We start from the raw sequence: 21,339 nt of genomic DNA on the forward strand, positions 1-21,339 counted from the left end.
AACTGACCTGCCATTATGATTCTCCAGGTGATTACGAGTTCATAGACACCAAACATGTCTAGGTTATTTTTTATCTAAGTGGTGAAAAAAAATTCCAAACTTTGCTAAAAAAAATAAAATAATTGCACCATTTTCCAATACCCGTAGCGTCTATATTTTCTGAGATATCGGGTTGGGTGAGGGCTAATTATTTGCGTGCTGAGCTGACATTTTTAATGATACCACTTTTGTGCAGATATGTTCTTTTGATCGCCCGTTATTGTATTTTAATGCAATGTCGCGGCAACCAAAAAAAACATAATTTTGGCTTTTGATTTTATTTTTTTCTAGGCCGTTTAGCGATCAGGTTAATCCTTTTTTTTTTTTTTATTGAAAACAGCTGACATGTTGCAGCTTTGAAGTGGGCTCACCGCCGGAGCCCTCCTCAAAGCGGGGAATAATGCCAGCTGACGTACTATTCAGTCAGCTGGCAGAAAGGGGTTAATGAACAATGTTTCAGTTAAAAAAAAAATGAAAAAAAAAATGGCGTGGGCTCCCGCGCAATTTTCTGCGCCAGAGGGGGGAAAGCAGACGGCCGGGGACCAATATTTTTAGCCTGGGAAGGGGTTAATACCCATGGTCCCTCCGAGGCTATGAATATCAGCCCGCAGCTGTCTGCATAGCCTTTACTGGCTAGTAAAATACGGGGACCCCCCCCCAAAAATGACGTGGGATCCCCCTATATTTTATGGCCCCCTCCGGCTACAAATACCAGCCTGCAGCCACCCCAGAAATGGCACATCTGTAAGATGTGCCAATTCTGGAACTTACCCCCTCTCTTCCCACTCCCGAGTATCGGTGGGATATGGGGTAAATAAGGGGTTAATGTCACCTTGCTATTGTAAGGTGACATTAAGCCTGGTTAATAATGGAGAGGCGTCAATAAGACGCATATCCATTATTAATCCTATAGCAGTGAAACGGTTAAAAAAAAAATAAAGACAGACAGAAAAAAGTATTTTAATATTCTTAATTTACCCATACTTACCATACTCGATCGCCTGCAAAAAATTAAAAATGATAAACCGTATACTCACTTTCCGCCGTAGTCCAATTAATAATGAGTGTCCCATGACGATCTCCCCTACAGAACAGTGACATCGGGTGATGTCACTGCTCTGTAGACCTCCAGTGACACAGTGACAGGAGACAATGGCTCCTGCCGTGTATCACTTAGGTTACCTTAGTTCAGGGTCTCACTTTATGGCAAAGCTGTGTGAGAATTTTCCCACACAGCAGTGCCAGAAGTGAGAATAAGGACTATTTTCTCACAGGGGCGTAGGAATACATTGTGGGGAATACATTGTGGAAGGATACCTTCCATCATTGTATTCCTGGAGCCCCTGGAGTGCGGTCGCATCAACTGATGCTGCTGCTCTCCACGGGAGATCGTCGTGGGACACTCGTTTTAATTAGATATCTGCGGATCAGGGAGTATAGTGTTTGTTTGCTATTTTAATATTTTTTACAGGTGACACTGGCTTCGGGGATCAAGGTGACAAGTGATGGTGAGTATGTACTCTATGTTAAATGTACTGTATGTTATATGTATTTATTGTATGTATGTACTGCATGTATGTACTGTATGTGGCCTGTTGTATGTTGCATGTCGCATGTTGTATGATGCAAGTCGCATGGTACATGTCTCATGTTGTATGTCACATGGTGCATGTCACATGGTGCATGTTGTATGTTGCATGTTGTATGTCGCATGGTGCATGTCACATGGTGCATGGTGTATGTCTCATGGTGCATGTCACATGTTGTATGGTGCATGTCACATGTCACATGGTGCATGTCGCATGATGCAAGTCGCATGGTACATGTCTCATGGTGCATGTCGTATGATGCAAGTCACATGTCGTATGGTACATGTCTCATGTCACATGGTGCATGTCGCATGTTTTATGATGCAAGTCGCATGGTACATGTATCACGTCACATGGTGCATGTCGTATGGTGCATGTCGCGTGGTGCATGTCGCGTGGTGCATGTCACAAGTCATACGGTGCATGTCGCATGTTGTATGTTGCATGTCGTATGGTGCATGTCACATGGCGCATATCGCATGTCATATGTTGCAGGTTGAATGGTGCATGTTGTATGTACTGTATGTGTGTAGTGTATGTTGTATGTATGTACTGTATATGTGTGTATGTGTTTTCTTTTTTACATTCAACACATTAGCCGGATGATGAGATTACTACTGTCCCATCATTGACTAATGTGTCACTCACTGTCACTGTAGCAGGCATAGCCCGATGGGACTTGTAGTCCCATCGGACGATGCCTGCACAAAGAGACACACACACCAATGAGACAGAGACACACACCCCCGTCCGAAGCAGACCCACCGCACAAAGCAGACCCACCGCACAGCCCTGCAGACCCCCCGCCCCGCCCGCACACTCCAGCACCTTGCGCAGAACCCCCACCGCCAGCAGATCCACCGCACAGACTGCCGCCGCCGCACCACCGACCGCACATCCCAGCACATGAGAACGGCAAGCAAACCCCAGCCCCGCCCGCAGACCCCAGCCCCACCCACAGCCCAGTCACTCTTGATGAGTGACCGCTGTCTGTGGAGGCTGGGTCATGCCTGCTCATGATGTCACGTCAATTTCCAGGAGTTTGGAAATTGACGTGACATCAGCGGAAATTAGCGGCAGCTGCAGCCTGGGGGGCATGTGACCCGGACTCAGCCGGCGGCATAGTGCCGCTCACTGGCGAAAACGGCAACATAAGGTATTTAGAAGATTCATTAGGGGCCCTGGGGGGATACATTGGGGGGTTAATTGAAAGTAGTGGACAACCCCTTTAATAAAGCTGTTGTGTGTGAAGAGACCATGCCGAGTACAGCAGGGAGAGTCAGTGCTATAAGTGGTCTTACACTTACACTGAACGCCAAGTCAGAACTGGATGCCATGTTTGATCAGGTCTTGAGTAACTTGTGACCGCTAGCTAAGGCTTCTTTCACATTAGTGTCGGCCCGACGTACCGACACGCGTTGTAAAAGTGATGCCCGACGTGGGCAGCGGAATCAGTCTTACAACGCTTCCGTTGCTTTGGTCCGAGGAGGAGGGGGCGGAGTTTCGGCCGCGGATGCGCGGTAGAAAATAGCGGACACGACGCGCAAAAAAACGTTACATGTAACGTTTTTTGTGCCGACGGTCCGCCAAAACACGACGCAACGCTAATGTAAATCTATGGGGAAAAAACGCATCCTGCGGAATACTTTGCAGGATGCGTTTTTTTCTCCTAAACGACGCATTGCGACGTACAGCTAACAACGCTAGTGTGAAAGTAGCCTAATGGGCCAAAATATGTTGTGGTTCCTATACCATGCTGTCCAAAACAAGAATAAGTATTTGGTATATACCATAGGTATTTTTAAATAGGTATGGGTAATCAGTAGTAGGAATGTTCATCATCACCACATACAGCATAGTCCATTCATAGATTTCTTAAGGATTCTTTTCTTACATCATAAGACTTTTAATCACGGAAGAAAGCTCTAAATCCCTCACTTTCTTTATAGAGCTGCACTGTCTATACTTACCATCCTGTCACTTGTACAATTTGTAAGGGGGTGCCACATCTCTACCCCCTTAAAGTAAAGTATGCTGCTATGTATATGTATATATATATATATATATATATATATATATATATATATATATATATATATATATATATATATATATATATATATATATATATATATATACACACATACATACATACATACATATATATATATATATACACACATACATACATACATACATACATATATATATATATATATATATATATATATATATATTTATATTTAGGATGTGTGCTTTGTACTAATGTTTGCCATATTTATATTTAGATATTTCAGGGTAGTGCAGTGCTGACGTCCGACCACTAGATGAGGGCACACTAGTGCAGTAGTACTCAGAAGTGTACATAGTTAACATAGGAGGGGTTTGCTGTAGTTAAGGTAGGAGGACTTCCTGACTCCAGCCAGAAGGCCCAGGGTGTCCAAGGGGATTGGGTGGGCTTAACGCCCGAGCCATACAGCAACCACGTAATACTTGGGAAGTAAAGTGCCCAGCCATCCAGAGTCTGCAGGAAAAGACAGAGGTACAGCTGAAGCAGCAGTGGGACCGCAGTCTGAGCTGAAGACAGAGGAAAGGTCCAGGACAGTACACGGGACACAGGCTCAAAGATGTGACAGGTCAATGCGTAGTCCGATGCCCTTAGATTTAGTGCAAAACGGACAAGGGAGTCCTCAGCCATAGAAATCCAGCACTGTTACTGCAGGAGGCGGTAGGACCCAGTAATTTACCTACGGACGTAGAGCAAAGGGCAGAGGGAGGAAGCGTTGTAAACTGTGTGAAAACTGATGCTGTTGTCACTGACCAAGTTGTGCTGTGAAACGCAACATGAAAAGGTCTTAGTTTTAAGTTTGATTCAGACTCTGCTATTTATTGTGCAACTACGTCAGCTACAGGACTTCAGCAAGCCCGATGGGACCTTGGCGGTACAGAAGGTGTAGCAGAAGGTATGCTGACAGAGGGACAGTATTTTCATGTGATGGGAGACCAGAGTGCACTACAACACATAGTCTCAGCCACGACTACCCCTCTGGTGCTCCCTGACATATTCATCACACTGAACTTCTACTTTGCTGCACGTTACTAGGAAAACCAGCGCTTATGGACAATACAACCAAATTAAATGGAGACATCCACTACAGAAAGTCAGAAGGATTTCAGGAAGCTGTAGTTCTAATAAAATAGAAATAATGCACACTATAGGTGATCTTATTAGCAGCACCTAACCCAACCTGGACACCCGAAGACAAGTGTCTTTGTAATTAATGATGCACAAGGACAAACTTAATTCCTAAGTAAAGAATGATTCTCCTGGGGCCAACAATTATAGTGGATATGTGTCAGCAGCAATTACTATAGGTTTTCTAAGATATTATAGGCTGGCTTTCAGGAAGAAGCATCTCAGCTGTCTAATCCATCTCACTGCAAAATACATTTTATGTTCCTTTTTATAGAACAGTTTTCCAACCAATACAAGATTGTAAAGAAAGTGTCTGTAATCTGATAATAGTGTTAGGAATCATGCTATCGCACTAGCAGTTAAAGCGCTCATCTTCTGAAGCTCCATCTTTCAAATGACTATTATTTCGACTGAAGTCGTTTTCTACAGAGTTAGCCGAGCCAGTTCAAGCAGTCGTCAAGAAGGAGCCCCAGCCAGCAGCCCTTCTATTCTTGACAAAACTGTATTAGGACCTTCATTTTTCACACGTCTCAGCAACTATTAATGATGGCAGCTCCTAAAGGACATGTCAAAACAAAACCAAGGTGTCTGCTAATTATGGAGATGCCAGCTTCAATGCTTCATATTCAACCTCTTCCTGCGTTTTGGATAATCACATTGATTTCCTCCTGTATCATCTAATTGCCTAACTATAGGACACCTTCCTTGAAAGCCTTTTCCTCCAAGTATTGAAGGCTGAGAGCTCGCTCAAACAAGTCTATTAAGATGACCTTGAACCCTCAGAAAATGCATCCCACTGATCATCAGCAACAAGTTAGTAAGAGGTTATTATTTTCGGCATCATGCTAACTACACTGCTCAAAAAAATAAAGGGAACACTTAAACAACAGAATATAACTCCAAGTAAAACAAACTTCTGTGAAAACAAACTGTCCACTTACGAAGACACACTCAATAAAGGAGTGGTTCTGCAGTTGGGGACCACCAACCACATCTCCGTACCATTTGTAAGGGGGTGCTTTCTGGCTGATGTTTTGGTCACTTTAGAATGTTGGTTGTGATTTTACACTCGTGGTAGCATGAGATGGACTTTACAACCCACACAAGTGGCTCAGGTAGTGCAGCTCATCCAGGATGGCGCATGAATGTGAGCTGTGGCAAGAAGGTCTGCTGTGTCTGTCAGCGTAGTTTGCAGAGGCTGGTGGCGCTACCAGGAGACAGGCCAGTACACCTGGAGACGTGGAGGGGGCCGTAGGAGGGCAACAACCCAGCAGCAGGACCGCTACCTCAGCCTTTGTGCGAGGAACAGGAGGAGCACTGCCAGAGCCCTGCACAATGACCTCCAGCAGGACATACATGTGCATGTGTCTGCACAAACGGTTAGAAACCAACTCCATGAGGAAGGTCTGAGTGCCCAACGTCCACAGATGGGGATTGTGCTCACAGCCCAAAACCGTGCAGGATGCTTGGCATTTGCCACAGAACACCAGGATTGGAAAATTCGCCACTGGTGCCCTGTGCTCTTCACAGATGAAAGCAGGTTCACACTGAGCACATGTGACAGAGTCTGAAGATGCCATGGACCGGTTTGGCAGTGGGTCAGTAATGATGTGGGGTGGAAATTCTTTGGAGGGCCGCATAGCCTTCCATGTGCTTGCCAGAGGTAGCCTGACTGTCATTAGGTACCGAGATGAGATCCTCAGACCCCTTGTGAGACCATATGCTGGTGCGGTTGGCCCTGGGTTCCTCCTAATGCAGGGCAAAGCCAGACCTCATGTGGCCGGAGTGTGTCAGCAGTTCCTGCAAGATGAAGGCATTTAAGCTTTGGACTGGCCCGCCCATTCCCCAGACCTGAATCCGATTTAACACATCTGGGACATCATGTCTCGCACCATCCACCAACGTCACGTTGCAACAGACTGTCCAGGAGTTGGTGGATGCTTTAATTTCATTCAGTGATATCTAGGATGTGGGATTTTAGTGTTCACTTTATTTTTTTGAGCAGTGTAAATACAGTGGGGGCAAGCAAAGACATAGTCTAATATAAAAGCACACAAAAAATGCCCAAAAATTACTATTTCCAATAAAACAATAGTTAAGGAAGAAACACAGCTGTGGCCAGAAGGTATGAAGGTAAGAATTGCTGAGGATATTTAGTACTACTACTAAATTAGCAGTCTCCCGTTAGAACAGCAGTAAAGCTCTAGATCATTTATAATGCATCTTTAAGCGCTAACCTATAGAAAATCAGGTCTCGCGATATCGGAAAACAGTCTGTAAAGTGAAATAAGAGCCACAATTAATAGAGTTAGCTGCAAAGTGAATTAATAGTGTAGCTACTGAGGTACAAAGGTAATATGGGCTCATTGGCTGTTTTTTTATTCTACATCGGAACACACCGGGATTAGAAATGGTACAGTACCTAGCAGGCATTAGATTTAACACTGTGAATAATAATCAAATCATTGCTCTCACACAGCATTTTTTTTTTTTTTTTCAGAACAAAAAATCCATGTCAGAAATCCTTCATATTTATTTTAATCAAGGTTTCCAGACCTGAAACCGTTTCTGGTGCATTTTTGAAGTGTGTCTTTTTTTCAGGCATTGTTTTTCAAATTATAGGGTCAAGTTTGGAACGGATTTCATGAGAAACCCACATCAAAGAAGTTACGTCACTTTTGTTTTTTCTGTGGCGAGCTTTTAAAAACCTCATTTTAAAAGCAATCAAAAGTGTATTTAGCTGGTATTTGATGTGGTTTTAGATGTGATCTTTGATTTGGATCTGCTCCATGTAAAAAATGTCTGGAACAGCTGTTGGCTGACAGCTAGGATTCCAGACTTCCCTATACACATGAATGCGCGGCCTGGCCAAAACAATCATACATTTTCTATGAGTAAAGAGGATAAGAAAAGACAAAATCAAATAGCCCAACATGAATTTCCTCAGATATCCTCTGTCAGTATGGAGGCTCCCATACAAATTAGATGGTTGCCAATTGCTTGCACATTTGCCAGACTAGAATGTGTCTTTGGTCTTTAAACTTAAAATGCCACCTCTATATACTTATTATCGTTATAAAAATGCTTAAAGGGAACTTGCCACATAGGATAACACTATTAACTTGCAAATATTGAGTTAATCTACAGGTTAATAGTGTTAAAGGGAATATGTCAGCCAATTTTTTCTATGTATTCCGAAGAGCGCAAGAGATAGAAGCTGAAACACAGAATTCAGGGATGTGTCACTTGCAAAGTGTGTGCTGCTGTTTACTAACTGCGAAGCATATATCACTAAGAGATTAACAGATTAACATTGGACTAGCCCAGTAACGCCCCCTTCTGTGATACGCACCTCTCTGTCTATGGCCTTTGAATATGGCTAGACTGGTGTGGGTGGGCTTAGCTTTCTCAGCTCTGCTTCATTCTAAATCTAAAAGCTCTGATTGTGTCAGAACGGCTGCACCCAGTAATCTAAGTGATACATCATTGGATTCCGCTTCTCTTTGCCTACACTACGCTGCTCTCAGATGAGGTATTAAAAACTTGCTGACAAATTCACACAATAGCCCATTTCCGTTTTTGCATTTCTATTTTTTGCTCATCTTCCCAGAGCCATAACTTTTTCATTTTTCTGTCAATATGGCCATGTGAGGGTTTGTTTTCTTACAAGACGAGTTGTGCTTTTGAATGAAACCATTGATTTTAACATACAATGCACTGGAAAATGGGAAAAAAAAATTCCAAGTGCTTTGACATTGCAAAAAAAAGGGTAGTTTCACAATTTTTGGGGTTGTTTTTTTTTTTTACCATGTTCACCAAATGCTAAAACTGATCTGTCATTATGATTCTCTGAGTCATTACAAGTTTGTCAATACCAAACATGTATAGTTTTTTTTTTTTTTATTGAAATGGTGAAAAATCCAAAGTTTGTTAAAGAAAACTTTTTTTTTTTTTTCCAAGACCCATAGCGTCTCCATTTTTCTGGATCTGGGGCTGGGTGAAGGCTTGTTTCTTGCGTGCCAAACTGATGTTTTTATTGATACCATTTTGGTGCAGATATAATGTTTTTATCGCCTGTTAATGCGTTTTAATGCAATGCTGCGGCGACCCAAAAAAAAAAAGTAATACTAGCATTTTGATTTTTTTTCTCATTACGCAGTTTACCGATTGGATTAATTGTTTTTATATTGATAGATCGGGCGATTCTGAATGCGGCGATACCAAATATGTGGGTTTTTTTAATTGTTTTATTTTGAATGGGGCAAATGGGGGGGGGGTGATTTAAAAATATTTTTTTCTTACTTTTTACCTGATCACCTGAGCACTTGTGTTACACATAGCAGGGATGCAGCCCTGCTCTGTATAGCAGAAATGCTCCAGGTATGAGTAGCCCCTGTAAGCACACCCTGGCCCTTTGACTCACAGCTTGCTCAGCAGTGCATCAGTGCAGAGCTGGCTGTTCAAGAGCCAAGACATGATTACAGTGGCCTATCACAGGGCTGGGAGCAGTGACTGTAGCCATGCAGGCACACCTCTATGAAGACTGAAAGCCGGTGGCTCACAGAAAGAATAAAGTTAATTTTCTCCCGGGAGCCGCTCTTTCAGTACAGCGTCCAGGCACCTTCCTAACGTTATTAAACTGCAGACTGACCCCATATTTGCAGGTTAATAGTGTTATCCGACATGACTGGCTACCTTTAATAAAGTCCAGAAAATGTACGCCGCCGCATGTCATGTATCTTTTTAGGTTAACATCTTTCTTATTGAGAACATTGCAGAATAAACTAGAATTTGCCTAGTGGGATTATTCTGGTTTTAATAGACTATCCACCAGTGGTTAAAAGGAAATTAAGCACTAAGGCCATTTTACAAAAACTGATGATAGGCCAAAGGAATGTTCATTGCCAAATTTCTACATGCCCAGCGATCAACATTTTAGGCCTCAAAATTACAGTTAGAAGGCAGCACGTCCCTCGAGGAAACGGAGATATGCTGTGACAATCATGAGAGTGAGGGGGAACAAATGATCAACCATGTGAACTCTTTTATGATACGGTTTGATAAAGCAAAGCAACTTCAGATATCATCGATCAGCACTAGTTACGGGCCCTTAGTGACTAGAGACTATGCTGGTTTCCATTCTCTATCAGAAATCTAGATAGTGTGCCTAAATAATGTTATAAATGTGCCGAGTACTCAGCTCGTAGATAAATTGAAGAGATTATGGTCCTAACAGAAATTCAACTTGGAGAAACACAATACACTATTAGCAATAACACACAACAGCGTGGCTCCAGCTCCACTGCACAGAATTCAATTTAAATCCACTCCCCTGTTGAAAATAGACAACAATACAATTAATTAGTGCAATTATCATCTAGTCACTAATTAGGGATCAAACCAGATTAACCCCTTTCATCCTAGTTGTCTTTAGTAAATTCCAGCATGTTTATATGGCAACCTCTAAAGTCTTAAAAATACAATCATGGATCAAACTGAAAATTATGCCACAGGAGACAAATGCGGCTAGGAGCTTCTGATAACACAACTATTCTGTTGTGTGTCTGCAGGCAGGATTTAAAGGAATGAGGCTTAAGTAAGAATATGCTTTATCCTCCATCTGCTCCCTCACACTACACCAGACTGAGCACGTTGTGCACATTAAGAAAGTGATCATCAGAATAAGAGACCCTTTCAGCTTCCATAATTCCCCTACAGAATAATGACAAGAGCTCTAGAATGCAACTTCTCTCTTGAATATTCCCATTTTGTTAAAGAAGCTCCCATATATAACTCCCATATAACTAGATCTTATGAATGCTTGCTTACTTGGAGGGAGTGATGATGGAGGACCTATGGCTGCAAAGGAAAATCTTAGGCTTTGTTTTAATTTTAAAATTACATTATTAAAATGGCCTACAAAAACTGCACTGGCTGATAATTCCACTAAAAAAAACCTTATAAACTGGGTGGATACACAAACAAAAGTGCAATTTATGTGATCTGTAAAATCAAAAGAAGGAAGCAATGCCTCACATGTTCAAGAAATGGTATTGGGACATTCTTCACCTCTATCATGCTTTTCTGGAAAGGTACAGTGACCTTAAAATGTTTTTTTTTTTTACTTTGGTTACCCACAGCTAATAATTTTAATTTGGGATTTACAGTGAATTCCCTCCAAAGAGTTATATTTTCATGTCAGGATGAAGGGTTGCTTTAAGAGATTGGTACATCCTGTTACACTCTGACTTTTTAGGACAATCATGGACCCACTGTGCCACAGACCAGACTTACCCTGGAGGGGCGTGAGTAAGCAGCTACTTTGGTCTTGGCTGGAGTCTATATAGGCAGAGGTAGAAGCCACTTCAGAATTAATTAACAGGAACTGAGATGTGGACAAGCAGGGGTTGAACCCGCAGATGCAGACAAGCAGGGAGACCGCAGATGCGGTCAAGCAGGGAAACTGAAGATGCGGACAAGCAGGGAAATCGCAGATGCGGACAAGCAGGGAAACCGCAGATGCGGACAAGCAGGGAAACTGCAGATGCAGACAAGCAGGGAAACTGAAGATGCGGACAAGCAGGGAAACCGCAGATGCAGACAAGCAGGGGAACCGCAGATGCGGTCAAGCAGGGAAACTGAAGATGCGGACAAGCAGGGAAACCGCAGATGCGGTCAAGCAGGGAAACTGAAGATGCGGACAAGCAGGGAAACCGCAGATGTGGACAAGCAGGGAAACCGCAGATGTGGACAAGCAGGGAAACTGCAGATGCAGACAAGCAGGGAAACCGCAGATGCGGTCAAGCAGGGAAACTGAAGATGCGGACAAGCAGGGAAACTGCAGATGCAGACAAGCAGGGAAACTGAAGATGCGGACAAGCAGGGAAACCGCAGATGCAGACAAGCAGGGGAACCGCAGATGCGGTCAAGCAGGGAAACTGAAGATGCGGACAAGCAGGGAAACCGCAGATGCAGACAAGCAGGGAAACTGAAGATGCGGACAAGCAGGGAAACCGCAGATGCAGACAAGCAGGGGAACCGCAGATGCGGACAAGCAGGGAAACTGAAGATGCGGACAAGCAGGGAAACCGCAGATGCGGACAAGCAGGGAAACCGCAGATGTGGACAAGCAGGGAAACTGCAGATGCAGACAAGCAGGGAAACCGCAGATGTGGTCAAGCAGGGAAACTGAAGATGCGGACAAGCAGGGAAACCGCAGATGCGGACAAGCAGGGAAACCGCAGATGCGGTCAAGCAGGGAAACTGAAGATGCGGACAAGCAGGGAAACTCCAGATGAAGACAAGCAGGGAAACCGCAGATGCGGTCAAGCAGGGAAACTGAAGATGCGGACAAGCAGGGAAACCGCAGATGCGGACAAGCAGGGAGCCGCAGATGCAGATAAGCAGGGAGCCGCAGATGCGGACAAGCAGGGAGACAGCACATGCAGACAAGCAGAGAGCCGCAGATGTGGACAAGAAGGAAGCGGAAGTTCTCACAGGACAGACAGGAGCAGGTTCACATAGAACAGACAGGGTAATGATAGGTACAGACATAGGGACAAGTACAAACTGGTCAGACAGAGCCAGATTCACACAGGGTACTAACTATGAAGTACCAAGTGTACACACAGATCAATAATGCTGCACAATGACAACACAACAGATTTAGGTACTGGTTCAGATATTGCAGTTTTTAGCGATAGGTACTGGTTTAGACAAAAGAGGTTTAAGAAAAGTTACAGAGTCAGCAGATTAGGAAAGGAAGCTGCTACAGCAAGTATAGGGTAGGGACAAATTCAGACAACAGGTTTGGAGAACGGAACTGAATCAGACACAGCATGTGTGAAAACAGGTGCTGATTCAGACTCAGGGACAGGTTCAGATACTGATACAGCAGATACAGGGAAATATACAGACTGGATACAAACAGGATAAGAGTCGGGTCCTAATTCAGACAAAGACAGACACTTGTTCAGGTTCAGGCCTGGGCATTCAGCCCACAGGGTGGCAGTTTCAACCAAGAACAAATACAGATACAGGTACAGGGTACAAGCCTGGGCATAGAAACTCAGAGAAACAGGTTCGGGCAAGGAGTGGACCTGACAATGGTTTAACGGCTTACAGACAAGGTAGACACTAAAGTCCATGATGTTTAGCAAGTGCCTCCCAAAGGGAGAAGGTGCCTTAAGTACCAGATGCCTCCCAGGCACCGTAGGAGCGAGTATGCCGGCGTACCTGCCAGGAGGAGGAGGCATGCAAGGACGCTGGCATTACACATCCTATAGTTTGGGAAATACATATAGCAGGTGGTAAATTCATAACCAGTGAGAACATAAAATGTCCTATTTAAAACAGCTTTCCACAAAACAATACGGGATTCTGGTACAAAGTCCCGTGAGCTTCTGCGTTTTTTGCCACTAAAATGATAAGACCGGTGAAGCAGCTATAAAACCAATGCAACAGCATCAGTCTTACCAGAGACACAAAGAGGAGCAAACAAGTGTGAAGGTGATGGCTGCTGAACGAGGAGAGCGCTATGGCCAACTGGCACCTCATTCTCTGACAATACCTGCCGCTGCTGTTCTCGTCCTACAGACTGTTGTAACGTAGTATAACAGACACATTCAGATCTATCTAGTTTTAATGCTGGTTATGACAAAACTGCATCAGGAAATTCTCTGGACTGGCCCTCAATGCAAGTTGCTTCAACACCAGAAAAATACAAGATACAGTAATTTAAATATTTTTTATAGGCTTAAATTAGGTGCTTGCTCAGTTCAGCATTATTGGAATTTACTATTATTGCTAAAATGTATTGTGTAACGGGGTTGACAGTGAAATCAAGATAACTTCTTGATTGATGGGGGTTGACCGATTGAGACCTGCACCAAATCGGCAGAACGGGGCACTTATCCCCATTGGAATGAAGTGGAAGTGCCGATGCATGAATGAGCTCCATTTATTCACTACGGCACTGCCAAGTGCTGCACCCAACTTTTACCGGCAGGCCCAGGGAGAATGAATAGTGCAGCAGTCGAGCATCCGACCCCGCCACTCCATTTATAACCGGTATAAAAGTGGCCTGTTCATTCTGTTGATCGGCAATGGATAGGTGATAACTTGTTTTACAGTTCTGTTACTTCTTTTAAGAGGCGATATACAAATATAGGTTGAAAAAAAAATTGTTTAAATCATATTATGATCGTATGTATGTACAGTGCCTACAAGTAGTATTCAACCCTCTGCAGATTTAGCAGGTTTAATAAGATGCAAATAAGTTAGAGCCTTCAAACTTCAAACAAGAGCAGGATTTATTAACAGATGCATAAATCTTACAAACCAAAAAGTTTTGTTGCTCAGTTAAATTTTTATAAATTTTAAACATAAAAGTGTGGGTCAATTATTATTCAACCCCTAGGTTTAATATTTTGTGGAATAACCTTTGTTTGCAATTACAGCTAATAATCGTCTTTTATAAGACCTGATCAGGCCGGCACAGGTCTCTGGAGTTATCTTGGCCCACTCCTCCATGCAGATCTTCTCCAAGTTATCTAGGTTCTTTGGGTGTCTCATGTGGACTTTAATCTTGAGCTCCTTCCACAAGTTTTCAATTGGGTTAAGGTCAGGAGACTGACTAGGCCACTGCAACACCTTGATTTTTTGCCTCTTGAACCAGGCCTTGGTTTTCTTGGCTTTGTGCTTTGGGTCGTTGTCTTGTTGGAAGATGAAATGACGACCCATCTTAAGATCCTTGATGGAGGAGCAGAGGTTCTTGGCCAAAATCTCCAGGTAGGCCGTGCTATCCATCTTCCCATGGATGCGGACCAGATGGCCAGGCCCCTTGGCTGAGAAACAGCCCCACAGCATGATGCTGCCACCACCATGCTTGACTGTAGGGATGGTATTCTTGGGGTCGTATGCAGTGCCATCCAGTCTCCAAACGTCACGTGTGTGGTTGGCACCAAAGATCTCGATCTTGGTCTCATCAGACCAGAGAACCTTGAACCAGTCAGTCTCAGAGTCCTCCAAGTGATCATGAGCAAACTGTAGACGAGCCTTGACATGACGCTTTGAAAGTAAAGGTACCTTACGGGCTTGTCTGGAACGGAGACCATTGCGGTGGAGTACGTTACTTATGGTATTGACTGAAACCAATGTCCCCACTGCCATGAGATCTTCCCGGAGCTCCTTCCTTGTTGTCCTTGTGTTAGTCTTGACTCTTCGGACAAGCCTGGCCTCGGCACGGGAGGAAACTTTCAAAGGCTGTCCAGGCCGTGGAAGGCTAACAGTAGTTCTATAAGCCTTCCACTTCCGGATGATGCTCCCAACAGTGGAGACAGGTAGGCCCAACTCCTTGGAAAGGGTTTTGTACCCCTTGCCAGCCTTGTGACCCTCCACGATCTTGTCTCTGATGGCCTTGGAATGCTCCTTTGTCTTTCCCATGTTGACCATGTTTGGGTGCTGTTCACAAGTTTGGGGAGGGTCTTAAATAGTCAGAAAAGGCTGGAAAAAGAGATAATTAATCCAAACATGTGAAGCTCATTGTTCTTTGTGCCTGAACTACTTCTTAATACTTTAGGGGAACCAAACAGAATTCTGGTGGGTTGAGGGGTTGAATAATAAATGACCCTCTGAAAAAACTTTTCCCAATTTAAAAAAAAAATAAACAAAGAAATAACATTCTTTTTTGCTGCAGTGCATTTCACACTTCCAGGCTGATCTACAGTCCAAATGTCACAATGCCAAGTTAATTCCAAATGTGTAAACCTGCTAAATCTGCAGGGGGTTGAATACTACTTGTAGGCACTGTACATGTACCCTAAGGCTGGTACAATCTACTTTAGTGTTTAAAGTTGAAACTACTGTATAGAAATATAAAAAAAAAAAATTGATGACACTTTTATAGTGACTAGTAGTGATGAGCGAATTTACTCGTTACTCGAGATTTCTGGAGCATGCTCGGGGGTCCTCTGAGTATTTTTTAGTGCTCGGAGATTTAGTTTTCAGTGCCGCAGCTGAATGATTTACATCTGTTAGCCAGCATAAGTACATGTGGGGGTTGCCTGGTTACTAGGGAATCCCCACATGTACTTATGCTGGCTAACTGATGTAAATCATTCAGCTGCGGCACTGAAAACTAAATCTCCGAGCACTAAAAAATACTCAGAGGACACCCGAGCGTGCTCTAGAAATCTCGAGTAACAAGTATACTCACTCATCACTAGTGACTACATTATACTGTTATGGCCTTTTTGAACATTAAAAAAGAAAGAATATATATATAAAAAGAAATCTCAACATTTAAAAACTTCAGTCATGTATTATCAAATATAGGTGCCCTGTCTGGCAGAGAACAGCTCACAGTAACAAATTCTAACCCCCACAAAATGCTTTTAAAACCATGACACTTAAAGAAACCAACAGCAGGTCACATCCACCAAAAATAACAGTTTCTAAATAAAGGCTGGGATAACACTTGAATACATTTGTACTTTAACTTTGTTTGAACCATTTTTGTCAATAGACTAGATTTAGTATTTACTGTGGATAGATGCTCTGAATAGCCAGCATAAAGCTTCATTGCATTAGATTACGTGGACAAAGACTTAAAAGGAAACCTGTCAGTAGGAATTCCCCCAAAACTAATTATTTGTGCACGTAGCTCTTTCAATGACAAGTCCAATAATACCTTTTACCTGATCAGTCCATTGTTCTGTTATTAAGAAATTAGCTTTGCACTCATATGCGAATAAAACTGATGAACAAATGTGTAGATCTGAAGCATCTGTCATTCCAGCTCTATTACCCAGCCCAGCCTCCTCCTGCTTGACTGATGACTCCTCTGGCAAAATTAACACAGCATAGACGCTATCAGTCAAGCAGGAGGAGGCGGTGCTGGGTGGGAAATAGAAGTGGAGTGACAGAGGTTTCAGATCTACAGTGTCAACACAAACACTGATTTCTCAGTAACATAGGAATGAGCTGGCCAGGTAAAGGTATTGAGGGACTTGTCTTTGAAAGAGCTACATACACATACAAAGTTTGGGGAGTGATATCCTGCCGAAAAATTCCCTTTTAGAAGAGCTATTCACAAAATAAACTGTGCTGCAACTGGAAATCCATTGTTTTGAATTTTGTTACTGGTCAACCAAATAATTTTACACAGAAAAAAAAAAAAACAGAATAATTCACCAAAACCTAAACATTCTTCTACCATTCATGGAAACAATAAAATCAAGTTTGCTCTAACAAAGCAGTGAAATGCAACCTACCTACTATCAAGTAACACAATGGGGGACAGTCACTAAAAGTACGTATTGCAGAATTCTGGCTCACTGAGCCAAAAAAAGCTGTCGAGCAGGCCATGCACCACATTCATTTGGTGCTTTACACACTTTATTGCTTTACTCGTCAATTGGCATAGCCAAGCATAAAGGGGGCCAGGATGCTTGGTGGAAATGGGGCATGTCTTGAAATGCCACATGGTCCAAAATGTGGGTGCAAATTTCTGCCTTAAAAAAAGCCATCTAATGCACCAAATGTATCCTTCTCTAAGTCACCATGACAGACAGAGAAATAAGCTGACTATACTCCTCTTCCCCAGGTCCAATGCCAAATCTCGTCTCTGCTCCTGGTGTCTGGCTTTGGTGTTAATGTCACATCAACAGCGCAGCAGACGATCAGTAAGCCCCTCAGCACTGGGAGGGTTGCTCAGAGCCGCTGAGCTCACTGAATGGCTGCCACGCTGTCCACGCGGCACAGATAAAAAGTCAGACGAGACAAGCAGTGGCGGACCTGGGGAAGGCGAGTACAGCGCAGCTTGCTTCCATCTTTAGGATATACTGCCAAGGACGCATTTTTAGTATTTCTTACTGCTTCCCCAAGTTATAATAATGTATATTGCTATTAATTTAGGCGTTATTGATGTCTGTTGTATATGATTCAATTATGAAGTCTAGATAATTATATATCTTAGCTTTTTATAAAATAATTACCATACGTGAAGTACACATAATATATATTAAAATACATTCAACTAATATGGATTCATATTACAACACAAAGAAGGATTACAAGTCACTACCTGGAAATTGATAGCTGTAGCTTGGGGCAAATCCAGGATATCCTCTGCCATAAGTTGCAACAAAATTTGGATAACCTAGACAAATAAAGAAAAGAGAAAGAACAGTCAAAGATGAATATGGCAACAACAAAAAAATGTTCATACTGTAAAGCAAACATCGAAAAAGAATTAAAACAACTAAATAGAAGAAAATGCCAAGAAAATAATAAAAAAAGGGTCATCTAGCAGGCTGATCTGTACAGACTTCTAGTTTTATAAGATGATAAAGAAAAAAGTGGCAAAAAAATATGGTTCAAGGTACATGCGGATACAATGGAGTCTACAAAATGCAAAATGAATTATAGCTCTACTAGATGGTGGCCCGATTCTAACGCATCGGGTATTCTAGGATATGCATGTCCACGTAGTATATTGCCCAGTCACATAGTATATTGCCCAGCCATGTAGTATATTGCCCAGCCACGTAGTATATTGCCCAGCCACGTAGTATATTGCCCAGTCACGTAGTATATTGCCCAGTCACGTAGTATATTGCCCAGTCACGTAGTATATTGCCCAGCCACGTAGTATATTGCCCAGCCACGTAGTATATTGCCCAGCCACGTAGTATATTGCCCAGTCACGTGGTATATTGCCCAGTCACGTGGTATATTGCCCAGCCACGTAGTATATTGCCCAGCCATGTAGTATATTGCCCAGCCACGTAGTATCTTGCCCAGCCACGTAGTATCTTGCCCAGCCACGTAGTATATTGTCCAGCCATGTAGTATATTGCCCTGTCACGTAGTATATTGCCCAGCCACGTAGTATATTGCCCAGTCACGTAGTGTATATTGCCCAGCCACGTAGTATATTGCCCAGCCACGTAGTATATTGCACAGCCACGTAGTATATTGCACAGCCACGTAGTATATTGCACAGCGACGTAGTATACAGCACAGAGCCACGTAGTATACAGACTTAAAATAAAAAATAAACATATACTCACCTTCCAAAGGCCCGTTGAAGTCCTGGCCCTGTGTGTGGTGCACGCGGCAGCTTCCAGTCCCAGGATTGGTATGAGCGCAGGACCTGTGATGACGTTGCGGTCACATGACCGTGACGTCATGGCAGGTCCTTCTCGCATACCATCCTTAGCACCAGAACCTGCCGCTTGCATGGAGCGGTCACCGGAGCGTCGCGAGGACCGGGAAAGGCGGCGGAAGGTGAGTATATAATTATTTTTTATTTTGTTATTTTTAACATTAGATCTTTTTACTATTGATGCTGCATAGGCAGCATCAATAGTAAAAATTTGGTCACACAGGGTTAATAGTAGTGTTATTGGAGTGCGTTACACCGTGGCATAATGCGGTCCGTTAGCGCTGCCATTAACCCTGTGTGAGCGGTGACTGGAGGGGATTATGGAGCGGGCGCCGGGCACTGACTGCAGGGGGGTAGGGAGGGACTAATCGGACTGTGCCTGTCGCTGATTGGTCGCGGCAGCCATGACAGGCAGCTGCCGAGACCAATCAGCGACGCGGAATTTCCGATACGGAAGTTAAGGACAGAAAGACGGAAGTACTCCTTAGACAACTATACATATAGATGTAGTTTAGTAGATGTGTGTCATCCCACTTTTTTTCAGTACATCTCAATTTACAGATGGCGCCCAGAAGATGTTACATAAGAATTGTTACCTCTAATTCAACTGTTTTTTTTTTTTCCAGTTTGTTTTTATCTAACATCAACCCATAAAGATAAAGCTAGGGGAACAAATACATAAGGGGACCTTGGTCTAACAGTACAAAGCTTCCATACAAAGGTGTTCCAAACAGTAGAACATAATAGTTCACATGAAATTATCGCTCTTTGATCTACGAAAGGTTTCCTTTATTGTGCTTTGTCTTGTTTTCTACCGGCTTTGATTATTCATGTACTATTTAGTAGGTTTCCCTCAGAACAACGCTAAAAGAACAGGTGCTTGCCTTTTAGAGGTGTTATTTTTAGGCTGTGACTCACACAGGTTTTTTTTTAATTTATGTATAATTTCTAAAATAATTTGTTTTCTTTTGTAGCAAGCAAACCCCTGAGCATTGTGAAATGCGTACGGAGATTCATCTGCTTGGACTCATTTTAACCCAACCTCTATGATCCTTGTCAACACTGAAGAGGTAACATACGACTCTGGAAGTCTTATAAGGTTCACAAATGTCAGGACTGAGAAAACAGACACACAAGAGTTGTGTCAATATTGTCTAACATCCATCTAAAAGGGACTAAACGTCCACAATTTCAGCAAATGAAGCAGAGAGGCTTTCCCCAGAGAACGCAGATTTCCATCTGCCTGGTTGTCGGAGATAAAGTATCGCTGCTACACAGGTATCATTGCCTCACTGATTCTATATCTCAGGCCTAGGATATCTCTTAACGTGACAACAAAAGAACGTCTTGCTGAGTTGTTCACCGCTGCACACAGACTAGAAAGGGTTAATTCCCTCGTATTGAATCCAAAGAAGTGGCTGACTTTTCACGCACAGTAATTAAATGCACTTTTGCCACCCCGCGCCAGATGAATGTCCACACCTTTAAGTTGGAAGAGTAAATGCCAAGCGCTCAAGCTAAACACAACACAGGTTTGCGGTGACATTTGGAAAGCTTAGAATGAATGTACTTTGCATTACAGCTATTGACAGCTTGAGATAAAGGTACTAGTAATGCTTTATCCCTGGAGCCCAAAGTACCATAGTTAACATATCAGTGCTAGATTGTGAAATGCGATACACTTTATGAAATAACAAAAACCAACTGATAGCATTGAAGTCCGAGAAATAGACGCATTTAGACCTAAAAAGATACGTGTTTGAAGCTGGAGGCAATGTACTTTGCATTTTCTTAAGGAATTGGGCAAAAGATAAATTAAAAAAAGTTTGCAACCAAAATATAATATTGACATATAGTACGAAGTCAGCAGCTTAAGCACTTAGATTTCTTTTACTTACAGAAATAGCATTTTTACCTTTCATTGTAGTGGCAATTTTAAAGGAAGTGCTGCCATGTTGGTTGGCAACGTTAAACTAGCTTCTTGGTAAATGATCACTGTTGTAGCTTAAAAGGGAAATCTCAAGTGTGAACGTTATTTACTATCCAAAAGATAAGGGATGACTTTATGATTACTGTGGGTCCGACCAATCCAGAGAACTGGTGCTCCACAGCACGATAGAGTAGATGTCAATCATGCAGACTGATTCTCCATTTATTCTAATAGGAGCACTGAAGATCAGCCCAGCCAAGCGATGGGCCATCTCTTGTGCTCCCATTAAGACCAGCAGAGCGGTAGTAGGCATGATTGACCTCTGTTCCATTCAGCTGGATATCAGGGGGGTCACGGCAGTTGGACCCCGAGGAATAACTTTTAAACTTTAGAACAACCCTTTAAAGGGAATCGGTCA

The 21,339-nt window shown here is 42.9% G+C and overlaps 1 protein-coding gene across 7 annotated transcripts in view; it reads right to left on the reverse strand.

The window, feature by feature from the left end:
- Positions 1–21,339, reverse strand: part of MSI2 (musashi RNA binding protein 2) — an 894,813-nt gene that overhangs the window by 204,354 nt on the left and 669,120 nt on the right. For 6 of the 7 annotated variants that reach the window (XR_013223945.1, XM_077296831.1, XM_077296830.1 and 3 more), the window contains exon 10: positions 17,909–17,983. The exons of the other annotated variant lie outside the window; for it this stretch is intronic. Coding sequence is in view for 5 of the 6 variants with exons in the window: in XM_077296831.1 (XP_077152946.1) it covers positions 17,909–17,983 (75 nt within the window). In the remaining variant the exon portion in view is untranslated. The remainder of the gene's footprint in view (positions 1–17,908; positions 17,984–21,339) is intronic. 7 annotated transcript variants of the gene reach the window in all.

This window comes from Ranitomeya variabilis, chromosome 3, assembly GCF_051348905.1.
Source record: "Ranitomeya variabilis isolate aRanVar5 chromosome 3, aRanVar5.hap1, whole genome shotgun sequence".
Taxonomy (NCBI): Eukaryota; Metazoa; Chordata; class Amphibia; order Anura; family Dendrobatidae; genus Ranitomeya; species Ranitomeya variabilis.